The following is a 16,494-nucleotide window of genomic DNA, read 5'->3' on the forward strand; positions in this document are numbered from 1 at the left end:
ACGGCAAGCCACCCCTTCGCCTGAATCTTCAATATGATCTTCATTCAAACATATTCCTTCATTAACCCTGTGAGCTGTTGTCTCCTACATGTCAAGGGACCTTTTAGTAAAACATTCTACATGTGGTCCTTCTCAAACTGAAAGTTATTTTCATGCTCCTGAGACTCTCAACCTGAAGCTGATTAGGACAAATGTGCAAGAGGCATCAGGAAATCATACATACTTTAAATATTTAAGTTTCCCATTTCCTTTTCTTACAGAAACAATGAATCACAAGTTTTTACCTCCCCAAGAGAAACTGAAATAGATGACATGGGAAAACTGAGTTCATCCTTTAGTTTCACATTGCACCACTTTGTGTGTGTGGGTGTGTGACTGTGAGAGGATAGAGTGACTGTAAAAACTCAGCGAGAACAAACTACATCAGATTCTGCTGCAAGTTTGTATAAGCACGTAAGAACACGAGTTGAAGGAAACACTAAGTCCCCAAAATGATTCTGTAAAAATCTGTCAGACGTTATCGAGTGTGTTACGCTGCCAAATAGCATTATGAGATCCTGCAGTGGAATGCAGGCTGAGACCAAGTCACACTTAGATGTGCCTAACTAATAACCCTAAAATTGGGTTTATAATCAGAAGAAAAATGTTGCTCCCCAGAGAGAAGGTTTGAAATTTACACTGTGCAGAGGAGAGTTTTCTTCTCCAGCAGATCAGCAGCTCATGTCCAGACTCCCCACTACTTTATTCTCTGTTTCTCTCTGTGGAAAAAATAGTCTACAGCTGAGTTTTGAACTGCAATACTGTGGTGGTACCAGTGAAAAGCTCCACAGCACCAACTAGAACGGCACATACCTCTGCAAAGACCCACTTTTCCCTTAAATTCAGTCAAGGCACACAGACGTATAGATATCAGTCTCCTTTATTTTTATCATCAAGCTCCATGAATTATGGGAAAGTAATGAAAACATCAGAAAAACACCCTGTTCAGTAGTTTTTGCATCATCAAGTTTGTGAACTTGCTTGATATTTCTTTAATTTGATTAAATTTGTGTGTTTGAACCTGAATTTTGGCGGTTTTAGTTTCTTTCAAGAGACTCTTTGTGTTTACGAAGGCAAAAAACAAACCAAAATGAGTCGGTCTGATCCACAGAGGATTAAGTATCTGCATCACCAGCTTTTCCGACCTTTTCCATTGCGTCGTTATCAACTTTGGAGTTGCTGTACTTACTGCAGCTCGGCCGCCCATAGCCAGCTAACTAGTTTCATCCCCAGTGTTCAATAAATCCTGGCGTAGTTTGGCCTGTGAAGGATCCACTAATCAGATCCTTTATTGCTGCTGAATAGGAGGACTCATTTGTTAGCTGTGTTTGAAGGAACCTTGGAAATGGTTCAGTCTAGTTGCACCGCTGTGATGCTATCGGTCTTCAAATTCAGCCTGTGAAGGATTCAGCCAATGAGATGAGAGACGGCTCAAGTTCTTGTCCGGTTGCTGTTTATTTGATAACATTTAAAATTTGACAGTCCGTCTATTTTTCACTATAACCTGTATCTATACTGTGGCCCCTGTCACAGTTCAGGGGCCACATCCTTCAGAGGCTGCATTTGAACACCGGTTGAGTCACAGCAGCCCGAATAGGTCGTCCCGTTTTGAAGGCTCCTTCATATGCGGGCGAAACAAAAGCACACCTTCCATTCCTGCAACGAAGGATCCGACGGGTGGATCCTTCTCGGGCTAACATATTCCAGGACTCATTGCATTCCAGTGCCAAAGTTAGTTGTGCAGGTGGTTGAGCTGCAGCAAGTGCAGCCACTCAAAGTAGCTAATAATGCTACGGTAAGAGCGAGACAAGCTGGTCATGAAAGTAGGAAATCCTCTGCAGACCAGACTGGCTCATTTCGACTCTGCAGCCCCTGACAATAGAATAGTATAGAATAGAAGCCTGGACATTCTTGTTACCCTATGAAATAATAATAAAGAGGCCTTTGCAGAGTGTATAATGCCCCCAAGGTGCATAACAAAAAAAAACTGAACCCTAAACATCTCCCTCTTCTCCTGTGAACAAATACACTCACCTTGGGAGCGTTAAACAGAGCTGGACTACCTCTGCTGTATAATTCATTATTTTTGATTAATCTTGGCAAATTCGGCCCCTGCGTGTGCTTCTCTGTTGTCATGTGTTTTTGTTGGCCTGCCGTGTTGACTTTAACAAATTGGGCTGCATCCACTTTACACAGACTGTAAAAAAGGTAAGAATTAATAGGTTTGCAATTCAAACAAGCACGAAGAGACACTGAGCAAGTCTGTGCAGTGTCGGCCCGTCTGAGAGGAAAATTGTGGTTTACGCAGCGTCAGCCCCCACTGGCCAGTTTCTGGGACTGTTTGTGAGACCTCGGTTACAGTGTAGTGCCACACTGGTATTCACACATGTACAGCTGCAAGAAACGTAGCCAAGGTAATAAAGTTTAGACATGGTATTAAACGAGAAAATATTTTTCCGTTCTCGTACTCTCTGTGTCTTTGTTGAAATCCGAACGTCAACAATAGAAACAGAGGCAGGGAGAGATGGAAAGAAAACAAGGAATGAAAGGGTAGAAGGTAGGAATAAGTTTGGGTAAGGTCAAATGAGAGTGTGTGTGTGTGTGTGTGTGTGTGTTTTGTGTGTGTGTGTGTTTTGTGTTGGAGGTGCTGAGGGCGGTTGGGTTTAGCTGAGAGTTGATGTCTGATGTTTCGCTCAGTGTGGTATCCCCTGCAACGAGGGTACGCTCTTGGCTGTTGTTGACATTAACCTCTTCTAACCCCATTGCACACACACACACACACACACACACCCACTCACACTGACTACTGAACTACGTGCAGAAACACAGCTCCCGTTTCTGCCTGTTTAAACCTTGTCCTTTACCCGACTGTCAGCTGAATTCGTAGCAAAGCTCGGAGATGTTTGCGAAAGGTAAAATATGACGCAGGTGTTCCTGCAGCTGCCGGGTTGAAGCTTTCCAAAAAGGTCTGAACCTGAACCAGAGAGTTCAGAAAACACATCAATAAGAAACTAGACAGAATCTTTCAAGAAGTCATTAATATTAAGTGAGTTCACGTCTGTAAGTAAAAAGGTCACGGTGGACACACTGTTTGTGTTATTTCGTTCCAAAGGAGCATTTCTGATCTCACATGCTTCGGGGATCAAATTTGGTTTTCTAATATATGTTAAAACCTTGAATACGAAAGAATTCTGAATGTGGGTATTGACCTGTTAGACCTCGTTGTTGAGCTATAGATAATAATTTGCATTAAAAGACCCAGCTTCATGCTAATATGGATATTTCTGCGTTTGGGCCTCTCGTCAACATGCAAACACCATTTGAAGTCATTTTACAGTCACAGCTTCCTCGCCCACTGTTGCTTTGTGTAACGAGCACGCACCAGAACCAACAACAATGGCGACTACATGCTGGTTTCTCTACGTTTGGTCTAATTACAAGTTTACAGCTAAGTTAAGCATTACTGCACCACATCACCAATATTCACAGACGTCTGCCTCGCCCAATATCACTTGGACAACAGCGTTCTTCACTGGTAATTGAAGGATCGTTGATGAAGGCTCTATCGCCCCCTACTGGCCCAGCTTGTTTTTTTGAGCATGATATTTTGTGAAACGATTTATTTAGAAATGGGGGCAGGGGGCGTTCTACTGAAATATCTGCAGTAGTATAAACAAGGCCTCAGTCTCTGTGTTATCCACCCACTGTCGGTATCTAAAAATAAAGTCAGCATGGAAACTCCTGGAGAATCAAACAATGAATTAGCGCACACACATATATACATTCACTGAAGCCTCCTGGCACGCAGCGTTAAGTGAATAAACAGAGGCTAATTTCTGCTCCACGGAGGATGGATAACAGGGAGACAGCTGAGGACGTTATTTTAACTAAAAACACAACCTTTCCAATTACAGGAGCCGTACAGTGCGTTTAAAGATTCCATAGAGGAGGACTCTCTGTGGTGTGTGTGTGTGTGTGTGTGTGTGTGTGTGTGTGTGTGTGTGCGTGCGTGCGTGCGTGCATGTTACCTGAGAGCAGCGTCTGTGGTTTTCACACCAAACCAGAACTTGGTCACTCTAGAAAAGACAAAGATGAGAAGGATTAAAACAAACAAGAATGTTTGAAGCCTTCAACATGTGATGAATGAATGAATGAAATGAATACAAAGACAAACAACATGACAGGTCCGCAAAAGTGAAGCCAAACCACCTTGCATCGCCCCCTACTGGCTGGCAGCAGTACATTACCCCATTATGTTTGTTCAAGTGTTCATGATTCTAGTAAGTTTGAATTTAATTGGTTATTTTATGCTATAAAAACAAAGAGAAACATCATGATTGACGGCTGAAGCTGAGTGGGGATTGGTTGAGTATCGGCGGGACATCGATACCACAGCTCCATCACTATTATACAAGCTCAAGATGGCAGCGCTCGTATACGGGACATTTATTTTTCACAACAGGAGGAAGTGGCGATGTGTCATCCATCTTTACAAACAGTCTGTGGTGATGAAAGTAAATTACAAGGAGACAGGAAGCCAAATATTGTTAATAAAAGGTCAGTGACCAAACAGCATAACAAGAGGAAACCTGTCATGCAGACAGACACACACTCAGGTTTTCTACTACATACATAATTATCCTCTGGGTGAAAAGTGGGTGAACACACTGTGTTTGTGGCTGCGGAGCCAGACAGAGATCACGTCACTTGGAGAGATGCATGTTTGTGTGGGTGTGTGTGTGTGTGTGTGTGCAGCTACTGCTATGTGAGTCAAGACCACCGGTAAACATGAGTGTTACAACCGCTGTGAGAGATTGAGACGTCATCAGATTACCACGATGACACAGATACGGATGAAGTGACCCAAGACCAAACCCTTGAGTCTCTCCAAGTTTTCAAACTCCTGATCAATACTTGAAATTGAAGAGATGAGGTAGAGACCTGCAGCATATTTTAAACTTTTACCTGAAACCTTGGCTTCACTTTCCCGACGCAAAGTCTAAATCTATTTTTATACACAGCCCAATTGAGACCAAATTTCTTTTTTATGCTACAGGTACATTATGTCCCACAGCTAGATTAACATTGAGCAAGATTTTTTTCGTTTGATATTCAATTTACTCTGAATCAAATGCTTTTACTTGATAAACTAATTTAAGGATTTCTTCCCAAACCCTGCTGGTTTCCCAACGGAGCTTCTCTTCACTTCAGTCGAGTCACGCTCTCTGAGCTCCTACCTGTGAGACACCCGTTCTGTTTGTTTATACATTTTTTTGTGGAATTGTGAATCATTTTTAATAGTTTAAATAAAGCAAGCTGAAAAGCTCGTGGGAACTTTGAAACTTGCAGTGGTGGTGTGGCAACAGAGCCGCTTCTCCCTCTGAACCACTCTGTTACCATCAGCACAATCCTGATGCCATCATCCGACATCAAAACAACTATTAGAAAACTGGTGGGTGTGCGTTTGTGTATCTGTCTGTTGTCATGTGTGTGTGCTCTTAGGGGAGTATATGAGCCTCTTGTGTGTGAGTGTGTGTGTGTGTGTGTGTGTGTGTGTGTGTGTGTGTGTGTGTGTGTGTGTGTGTGTGTGTGTGTGTGTGTGTGTGTGTGTGTGTGTGTGTGTGTGTGTGTGTGGGATAAGCCCTCTTAACGACTCCTAAACCCTCTCCTGAGTGAGCTGTATTTAGCCTGAACCAGGCTCATCTCTTTCCACAGACACACACTTTTCAGGGCTTCTCCTCTTTTAAGTTGCCTTTGTGCTTCTGGTATGGGGCAGGTTACGGGGTTAGAGCCGGGGTAACAGTGCAGTGGTTAAAGGTTAGAGATTAGGGGTTAAGGGCTTTCACGGTGTAGGAGATGCTGAATTGTCTCTTTCAGTCTTAACATTCAAAACAGATGCAAATTGACTGGTTTTAGGTGAAATACCTGCAGCTGAGCTTTTCTGGGATGTAGGATGGTGACTTAAAGTCAAGCTCTTCCTCATGTTTTTCTACTGAAACTGGAAAAGTGAGGGGGAGAACTGTTTTAGAGAGAACTGCCGCTCAGACAGCTAAAAGCTCCGTTCTCTCGGAAAGGGAGGGCTGCTTCTCCGTCCTTTTTGTGAAATTCCAAAACCGACAAACCATCAGTCACGCCTGCTTTCTGCACAAATTGCCCATTGCCACACGTACAGTATGTGCGAAGGTTGGCGAGAGCTCGAAGTCCACAAATCTTTTTTGCCTCATTCCTCTCATACTCTCGCTCTGATCCATGTCTGCACCTGCAGCTTTTGCTTTGGTTGTGCAGCTGCTGGAAGCAACGAAGAAGTGGTTAGGTTTCCGAGAAGCGACAGAGGGAGTGCGACCAAAATCAAGATCAGCTCGTGGACGGCACAGCTGATCTGAGTCGATACAGACAAAGATCAATTCTGTCATTGAAATGATTCTTGGACTGAATAAAAGTGTATTTCTTGCCCATGTGAGTTTGCCTTTTAAATTTAAATTAGTATTGATGGTGTGGACACTTTTGGCTTAGCAGTAATCTGTGTCAGTGGTTAAAAGGGATAATGCTGAGAAGAGACACAGAGAGCGGAGGAAGAGAGCAGCAGCAGCACGGGATTAAAGTAGAGGTTAAACCCCTGATGAATAGTTTGGTAACAAGTCTGTGGGGAGTGACGGATGGAAAGAGGAACAGATGAGAGGAGAAACAGAAGAACGGTATCACAGGAGAGGCAGAGAAACACCTTCCTGTTCACCTTATCTCTCTTTCCTCCTGTTTTTAAACAGACGACGCAAAACTGACGCCACCTACGTGATGGTATACAGGTCTTCATCAAGTTGTTTACTTTCTCAAATACTAAAACTTGTTTTAAGCTGCTGCATTTATAGAGAGAAACAGTCCCTCTACCTCCACGGGGATTGTGCTTGATGCCACAGTTGAGAATAACTTTATTAATGTATTCTTTAAATACTGAACAGACACTAATTCTCCTTCTATATTAGGTTTCACTAGCGTCTTCTATACTCTGCATCTGGAGGTTTCGCAGGTATTAAAACAAGCATCTTATGTGACCTTAGTAGATTGTGTCTCCATTCTGAGTGCTTCATATTCTCTATACTGTAGAGTTTTCATTCAATGTTTCTCATTAAAATCAAAAGTTCAATCATTGACGTCTAAATACCTGATGAATACATTTCCATCCATCAAGTGTTTACAAATCTTTGTTTTTAATTATTTGAAACCTGCATCGTTTATATCCACATTTAGCTTTCCGTCAGATGGCAGTTATCATTGGAATAAAGTGAACTCGATGTCTGGAACGTGTTTGTGCATGAGACAAACTCAACGTTGATCCAGCCATTCATAAAAACATTGCACCACAGCGTTAACTAACTGTCAAAAAACTGTAAGTGATGCAACACTGGAGCGAGCTCCACCCTCGGATACTCTGAGCATCAGTTTGTGATGTTATCCAGGATTTTTCTTAATGTTTTCCATTGGGTTTGATAATTTATTGCTCATATGACTCTGGCCTCTGTAACAAAATTCTACATGTTTCCCAGAATGTGTTTCCAAAGTGGCTGATGAATGTACCTGGACATTTAGGCCCTGGGTTATGTTGTATAAGTAGTGTGGGAGACTAATGCAGTTGCATTGTATTCTGGTGTGTAGAGGTTGTGGTGATTAGAGAACTGTTTCCTTACTGCCTCAAATATAAATCCAGAAGAAATCTGTGGGGGATCTGTCAGCTGTCATGTAAAAAACGGTAAATGTTCCAAAATACAACACGACTTGATTGGAATACGTAGCTTATCATTGATTTTGGCTATAAAAATATCCTCACACAGCTACAAATGTATTTTCCTGGTTTTAAAAGACATATTGCAGTTATGTGAAATCATTTTCTGAACTCATATTGCTCCTGGTGAGTGATATGACACCCAAATTGCTCTGTTTCTTCATCACCTCCACATTAATCATAATCAAATCTAAATTGCAGCCCTAATTATATCCAGTGAAGTGCAAGGCGTCCAATCAACAATATTATGACAATATTGGCAGCATCGCTCTGCTCTGTGCTGCCTCTGGACGTGCGATCAGGGTGCGTCTTTTAAATGTTTATCCAACCACCATCTGCCTCTTCTGCAGGAGAGAAAGGGATAAATAAAAGTGGGGAAGAGGAAGTGAGTGCACACACAATTTACATTCCCTCTTCCTCCTCCTCATGCTGCTGCTGCTGCTCGTCCAGATTAGCTTGCGTTAGTCGCCCTGTCACTCTCTCTCTCTCTCTGTCTGTTCTTTTTACCATACACTCCAGCTCTGGCTCTCTCCAGCTTCTCCACGTTGCTGCCAGCTCCTGTAAAAGTGACAGAACAGGACTTGAAAACAATGGCGATGATAAACTGTAGCTGCTCCACTCAAACAACCGAGGACAGTTAAACAAGTCCAGATTTTCACAGAGGAGATATAAAGCTGCTTTTCCCCCCCTGCCGGCCTCACATCTTCATCCTCTCTCTTAATCTTTTTCACGCTCTCTTTTCTTTTTCTGTCGCCCTCACCATAACACCCCCTCAGCTCTCTGTCACTCCTCTGCAACACACACACACACACTACACAGATGTACGTATCATCCCAAGTCAATTTCATGGGACATATTTGCTGTCAGAGCCAATCAAGGCCGTTTGGATGGGTCTGTGTGCCGTATGGCTATTAAACGGTGGTCAAAGTGGGGTTTCGTAGGGTCCCGGAGTATGCGAGCGAGGCTGTCTGCGGCAAAACAGCTGCACATGTTGAAAGAGTCAGGCAAAGAAAGGGAGGACTGGGAGAAGGTGACTGGGAGAAGAGAGAAGAAGTTGGATGTGGGAGACGGAGAGGAAAACGGGAGGGAGGGAGGAAGTTGAAAAGAGCAGAGGGAGACAGACAAAAAGAAGGTGAAAGCTGGAAATAAATATTAGCTCTTACGAGCGAGGAGGAGACTGGCAAGGAGCGGTGGATACTAGTTGTGAAACAGGATGGAATAAATTCCTGTGACTGCTGTCTGTCTGTCGTCTGGCCGGGGTTGAATCTTTATTATTTTATTAAATGGGACTTTGCCGTACATGAAAAATATCAAAAATGATTTTTTTCCCTTAAACCCACTTCATGATGAATGACTTGTACGACAAAACCATGCAGAAAGCTCATTTCTTTTTTTTAATGATGGATTTCCACATGGCTGAGTCTTAAAACCCTTTTTTTTTTCTTCTTGTGCTCGGATCCAGGAGAGAAATTTGTCTGAGGCTGAAACACCAGGGACCCGTCAGAAAGCAACTGACCCGCGGAGGAAGAAACACTTGCACTAAAGGACTTCCACATGGTTCTGATGGCTGCTGGGTCCAAACTAATCACCGTTAAAAGAATAACATTCTGATATCAGTGGACGCAGCAGCACGAAAACACACACACACACATGTGCACGGCCATCACGCACGCACACAGCTGCACACACACTTAAGTATTTGAAAGAGAGAGAGATATAAATCACACTTCTGCCAGATGCGGCGATAAAAAGTGTGTGTGTGAGAGAAAGAGAGAGAGAGAGAGAGAGAGAGAGAAAGAGAGAGAGAGAGAGTAGGAGAGAGCGTGTGTGTACATTATGTGTGTGTGTGTGTGTGTTGTGGTCAGTGTTTGCGGTGAGGCGCAGTAGAAAGTCTATTCAACACGAGGCATTAACTCGGCTAATCACACCCAGATGACCAGGAGCCAACACATCCATGGCGTGTTGTGTGTTGACGTGTCCGTGTCGTTCGTGTGACTGTGCGTCGTGAACGTATCATGACTAACTTCTACTTAACGGAATATAAAGTTCTTCCCAAAAAGCCCATGTTGAGGTCCGAGCATTCCCGAAACAAGCCCCTAATTACTCCACGTGTGTGTGTGTGTGTGTGTGTGTGTGTGTGTGTGTGTGTGTGTGTGTGCGTGTGTTTCCGTGCGTGTGTGTCAACGTTAGTGTTTGTGGTGCTCCACATCCTGTAAACAACAAGCGTCACAACAAAGTGGCTGTTATACGGTCCTGAAATTTGTCTCATCCGACGACAATTACGTCGCTGTTTGTCTTTTTCTCTTTCGGTTCCCTCCCAACAACAACGATGATGAAACTCAGTGGAGAAAATACCCTCAATTAAAGAGTCAACACGCCCCGTCCCCGTCCCCCTGTCCCTCTTTGCCATGTAAGTTGGGAAGAATGATACCATTGGGTTTTGTATGATGAGGATAAAGCTGCAGTGTAACAAACAGGGAATTTTGTACAATAATAATTCAACTAATGCTGAATCAAGTCCAATTACCTCATGTAGCACAGTCAACGTTTTGGAGCAAAATAGGCATTAAATACTCTGGATTGATTTTTTAAACCCAGATCTAAGAAGAGGAAGAATGGAAGAGGATGATTTCCAAGATGACTGACAGCTCCTGGTTTACTTAACAGCGTAATTCCAACCTTTGTAACCGCAAACAGAATTTCCCTGTTTTGTCCTTTCAGTTTAATTTTCATTGTTTAAATTACATGAATGAAAACCACTGATTGATGTGACTCGAGTTAGCTGCATGTTGCAAGTATCCATGGAGACGTTTTATAGTAACATTAGCTAACATGCTCCCCTTCCAGCTGCTGTGTGTATAAAATGTTCAGCCTCCATCAATGTATTTGATTATTTGATTAGCAGCCACAGGATTGAATTTCTAAGCAAGCAAATCAACAAACTAAGTTATGTTAGCTGGTTTGGTCATTAAAGTTATATTAATTTCCAATTTATTCAAATGTCAGATGTAAAATATGATCCTCCATTGATTTGTTGTAAAAATCTACATAAGGGACAATGTTGCAGATCTATTTCAACTCAAAGGCTTAAACGTGTCATGATGCTTTCCTCCTCCAAACTTGCTTATTATGCACACAGCCAAAAAGTTGTGAGTTTTTTTTTTGTCTACCATACACACTATTTCAATCCTAATTTGGACAGCATTGTCCATCTTCTACAGATGTCTCCCACTCCAGCTCCAAAGTCAAACTTTTCCTTTAAGTCTTTGTAAGAAAAGAGTCAGCAGTGAGAAGAAGGAGAACAGATTTAATTGCTGAGGTATCAGATAAAATATGGCGTCACAGTTTTTGATGTGGTGGAACAGGCTCTCTGTCTGAAAGAATAAAGGCATGCCGCTCAATGCCCGTTCCACTCCTAGCTGTGATTTACTGTCTTGGAATTTCTGGTCCTGGTTTCAGGTGAGAATCCCTCCTCCTGCGCCGCCACAACTTTATCACCATCCAGCCCTGGTTGCACCGATCAAATGACAGGGCGGTCACAAAGCCCCAGAGAGAGACAGAGGCTTTATCTCTGACGTGAATCAAGCAGGCCTTTGTCTCCTGCCATCACCCGCCCCTCGGCCTTTCTCTCTGCTTACCCGTTTTTTTACCCAGCGTATCAGTTTGTCTGTCTTCATGTTTGTCCGTCACACCTGTCTGTGTGTCCACCTGCCCGCTGATCCGTCCTCTCCAGCTCTTTGCCGGTCTTTGTGCTTGACCACGTCTGTCTACCTGCCTTTATCTCCCCGTCTGTCTCTGTGCAACCTGACCTGACCATTGTCTCTGGCATTTTTTCAGAGCGTGACTAGTTGGCTGACCGACCTCTGGGCTGATTAGAGTTACCTACCGCAGAGCAGCTGGGACACACATGCATGCACACACACACACACACACACACACACACACACACACACACACACACACACACACACACACACACACACACACACACACACACACACACACACACACACACACACACACACACATAAACACAAATGCACAGGCGGCTCATTCAGCCTCGCACTGGCACACAGCCCCGGCTGGAACCGCTAACCATCCGCTCATCAGCACCACAGACCTGTGAGTGTTTAAGACACGCAGTCTAATCTGACCTACTACGTACGTGCTAAGAGATCCAGCTCTGCAGGCGAGCCGGAGTTTTCCCGTATTTTTAGGAGTTTACAACAAAGAGGAATTTGGGGATATGACAACATACCTACATATATATGCTCATGTGCACACACACACACACACACACACACACACACACACACACACACACACACACACACACACACACACACACACACACACACACACACACACACACACACACACACACACACGCACACGCACAAACACACACTCAACAAGCTGTAATTATGCTATTACACCATACAAGGGAAAGTAGTGGAAAACCCAGAGACGCAGCAGAAAGAGGTGTAAATAGAAAACTGGTGATTCACATTCTAGTGGCTACACACTAGCCACACACACACACACACACACACACACACACACACACAGAGAGAGAGAGAGAGAGAGAGAGAGAGAGAGGGAGAGAGAGAGAGAGAGAGAGAGAGAGAGAGCCAAAAACACAGGGTTCACCCACATGAAGCCAGAGGAAGTAATGTGTGTGTTTGTGTCTGAGTGCGGTGAACGAGCAGGATGAGTAAAGTTTTATTTGTCCTCACTGATGTTATAGCTACTGGAGCTGTTATCAAAAAGGTTATTTTTCTTTGTTTCCAACGTGTGAGTGCTCTAACGTACAGTCTCTCCCGCCCATCAATCCCTCCGTGCTCCCGCTACACTACTCTGTCCTATAATAGGTTCAGGGAGGGATGCTGTTCCCCCAGGATGTGGCCGCGGGGGAACTTGTTTCCTTGTTTGCTCCAAAATTTTAGAGGATCTTTTTTTACTTTGGTACGACACAGTTTTACCTCATGTCCGAAAATGTGTTTCTGAGTCATCCACAATGTCACTGTCCTGCTCATCAGTGATGAAGTCAGTGTTTCCTCATATATGTCACAGCTAGAATTGTGTCTAATGATTGTTTTTCATAATTGAATAATCAATAATAATCAAATAATCACAATTTTCTAAAGCCTTAGATAATGTCTTTAAATTGTCTAATTCATTTTATGCTATGAATGTTTGTATGCAATTGAGATGTCTTAAATTATTTATTATTATTTATTAATCAATCTGCTGCTTATTTGTTTGACTGATTATTCACTTTGACTAATCACGTCTAAAAACAAATTTCAATATACTGTGCAGCAAACTCTTTAATTTAAGTAATAATTCAAGGAAGTATTAAGTAGTCACAACCTATTTTGAAGTGAGTAAAAGTGAGTAAATTAGGTCATTCCAATTCAAATCATCAGTTCAACTTTACCTGATTTAAACACTCATCATGCTGTTATTTTCTATATTGAGAATATAAATATACTGTATAGACAAACATGGAGCTGGGATAGAGCTTCAAAATGATATAGGAACTACTTCTCTGTGATTAAAAGAGATAGGACCAGTCAAAGTCTCAAAATGTTCAAACATTGATCTCCTGTCATTAGGATCCCAGACACATGAAATTTCAATTCCATAGGTTTTGTATATGAACAAATCAGCACATCAAATTTAATTAACTATGATTTCATTAACTAACTTAATTATCTGTAGCCGTGCCGCCCCAGAGTGGGATGATTTGACCCGGTATGACCCATTTTTGAGAATTCGTTTCCAGAGGAATTCTGCTTCAAACCTATTCGGTCGTCACTGCTGCTAATATGTTTTATTCTGCTCTGTTTCAAAATGTCCACGGCTTCAAAAACCTTCAGGAAACAAGTCAAATTTATATGTTGGAGACTAAGTGGAATTATCAAAACAAAAAGCAAAAGGTCGATTGAAAAAGTTAATCTCAGGAAGGAGTGGAAGAGTAAACATGAGATGGATAATTAGCTGTACTATACACCAGCGTGGGATGAACTGTTTTCCCTCCTTTCTGGATTTTGAGATATTTCCCCCGAAGGTGCAGTAAGTTTGTCTGTTTGAGGAGATCAGAGCCAGAGAATCCTGCGAGTGTAAACATACCGTGGATGTCAATTAATGCCAGCAGTGTGTCAGAGAGTTTACACAGGAGTAATATCACGAAACATTTTAACTTCTCGAGGTGAAACCTGAGCAGAAGATTCATGTCCGGCCTGTTTGCTACCTCCCAGTCAGAAGTATTCATTCCCATCGCTGCTGTTTGATGCTCAACGTCTGACTACTGCAGTCCACTCAAGTCATAAAGTGTAAAGCAAATGTTCCCTTTCTCACACCTGCACACACACACGCAGTTCAGTGTTAAGAGAGTCATCCAGGGGCCACCCTCATTACCCAATACACAGGTGACAGGAGTCCATTCTGGATGGACGAGGACCAGACCGAACCTTTTTGTTTTATACGTGAACATGTGCAAACCCACGCACACAAACACGAGGACACACACTTTCTTCTACACACGTCAGAGCCATTGGGGCTGAACTCTGCGGTTAATGACTTTCCCACCCACTACACGGCGTGCACATGTTGAAGCCGTTAAAATAAGTGGCTTTTTCGAACTTGGTAACGTCCTAACGTCCCCGTTAATCTCGCATTCCTCACTACAAAGGCCGCGGTGCAAGGGCCAGCGATTTCGGCGAGATGAGCCATTTTCGCCAACGATTAGAAACCAGCAAACCTAACATTTCTCCGCCTGTATTGGCCCAGCGAGCGCTGAGCACTGCTGACCCAGGGCCACTTCAGTGGGAGCAACATCAAAACAGCTGTCCGAAAAACATCCTGATGAAAACCACATTGGAAACAACACAGCGTTTAGCTCTAGATCACAAAGTTTCCCAATTAATAATTTGAGGCAGTAAGTGCTCGGCTGTGTTTCCCACTGTGCAAAACAACGTCTCTTAGCTGATCTCACTCAGCTCAACATGACATTGAGTGGCCATTGTTTCCATTAGTAAGGTTTATTACAATATCTGATTGGAAAACTACACATGTACAGTGAGTTATACTGTATTTCTCCAGCTGGCCACGCAGTACTTGACAGTGACACAACTACAAAGGGTGGAGGTGTGAGTGTGTCTGGTGCGTGGTTGCTTTTAATCCAATCACAACAAAGAGAAATAGCAAATCCTTTTTTTCCAGTTTTAATAAAGTTTAATAAGGCCATTTAACTTTAATCTCGGTGATAATGCCTGTGTTTACGTGCATAATTGAGTGCAGCTTCAGCCAGTTGTGCTCGCGCGGCTGAACGTGCAAACGCAGATGTGCGATCGTTGTTGTTTGTGCACTGTGAGAAAGTCATTCCACTCTAGTTCCTCAGTTGCTTGCACTCGTTGGACTATAGATTGATTCAAGGTGCTCCTCATCCCCCACTTCTGTTTGTTTAATCCTCCAATATTCATGTGGTGATGAAGCTGGAGGCAAATATATAAGTTGGTATAATCAAACAGAATTGTGCTGAGAATTGTTAAGTGCCACAAGGGGAAAATTGCGTTATAAATAAGTTGTGGATCAAGATCTTGGCAGCGATTGCGAATGGCCTGTAAAACACAGCACCGTTTACAGGTCCAATGTGAAAGGGATCTATTGGCAGAATATAAAATAATCCTAGTGATGTTTTCACTCATTTGTAATAAATTGTACGAACTGTTGTTTTCTTTAACCTAGAATTGCCCCTTAATATTTAAATACGTTATATTTACATCGGGAGCAGGTCCATGTTTTTTTACAGAAGCCCAGACTGGACAAACTAAACACCTTTGGAGTTGTTATGACAACGGAAGGCTACCACAGGTGAGGGGTGTCCAGCTGCAATGTGCAACTCCACCACTGGATGTCACTAAATTCTACACACTGAACCTTTAAAGGTTGATTTTTCAAACCGCAGAAAGAAACTTTGAGAGTCACATCAAATGTTAAATCCACGTGAATTAATGTCAAACCAAGAATTAAATAGCATCAGCACTCTCTCCTGTGACTGTCTCTCTTAAAGTTGGTGATTTCTAATGAGTCTGGTTCCCAGTGGGGGTCCTGCTGACCGCTGACTGCGGGTGGGTGAGGGTTGGATACCTGGAGGTGCCTGAAGGCGGCGGTGAGCTGGGTCATGTGCAGGGTGAGACACCTGGACGAGCACCTCGCGCTGTGGATCTTCTCCTGGACGTCCTCCAGCTCCGGTGAACTCCTGCGGCCGCGACTCACCGTCAGCAGCGCGCACAGCAGCAGCGCAGCGGCCACACGGGCTGACATGACGGCAGCGAGCGAACCGAGAAGTAAGAGAAGTGAAAGCAAGCGGCGGACTCGTCTTCCTCGTGCTCGTCAACGTCCCGCGAGCGACTCTATGAAAACATCCCAGTGAGCGCGAGCTGCAGCAGCGCGAGCAGCAGCTCTCCCCTCCTCGCGGACACTCCCACCGCCGGTGCACGTGCGGCCACGCCGAGTTGTAGAGCTCTTCATCCTTGTTGTTCTGTTCATCTCCATCTTCATCATCACTTTCATCATTATCATCACCATCTTCATCGTCACTATTATCATCATCACAATCATCATCATCACTTTCATCATTATCATCATCATCATCAATTTCATCATTATCA

General features: G+C 43.3%; 1 protein-coding gene across 1 annotated transcript in view; it reads right to left on the reverse strand.

The window, feature by feature from the left end:
* Positions 1-16,292, reverse strand: part of anos1b (anosmin 1b) — a 43,114-nt gene extending 26,822 nt beyond the window's left edge. Inside the window, exons 1-2 of the mRNA XM_035177562.1 lie at positions 15,971-16,292; positions 4,068-4,115 (exon numbers count right to left, since the gene is read on the reverse strand). Of these exons, the coding sequence (XP_035033453.1) occupies positions 4,068-4,115; positions 15,971-16,147 (225 nt within the window). The 5' untranslated portion in view covers positions 16,148-16,292. The remainder of the gene's footprint in view (positions 1-4,067; positions 4,116-15,970) is intronic.
* Positions 16,293-16,494: the final 202 nt, after the last annotated feature.

This window comes from Hippoglossus stenolepis, chromosome 14 (assembly GCF_022539355.2).
Source record: "Hippoglossus stenolepis isolate QCI-W04-F060 chromosome 14, HSTE1.2, whole genome shotgun sequence".
NCBI lineage: Eukaryota > Metazoa > Chordata > Actinopteri > Pleuronectiformes > Pleuronectidae > Hippoglossus > Hippoglossus stenolepis.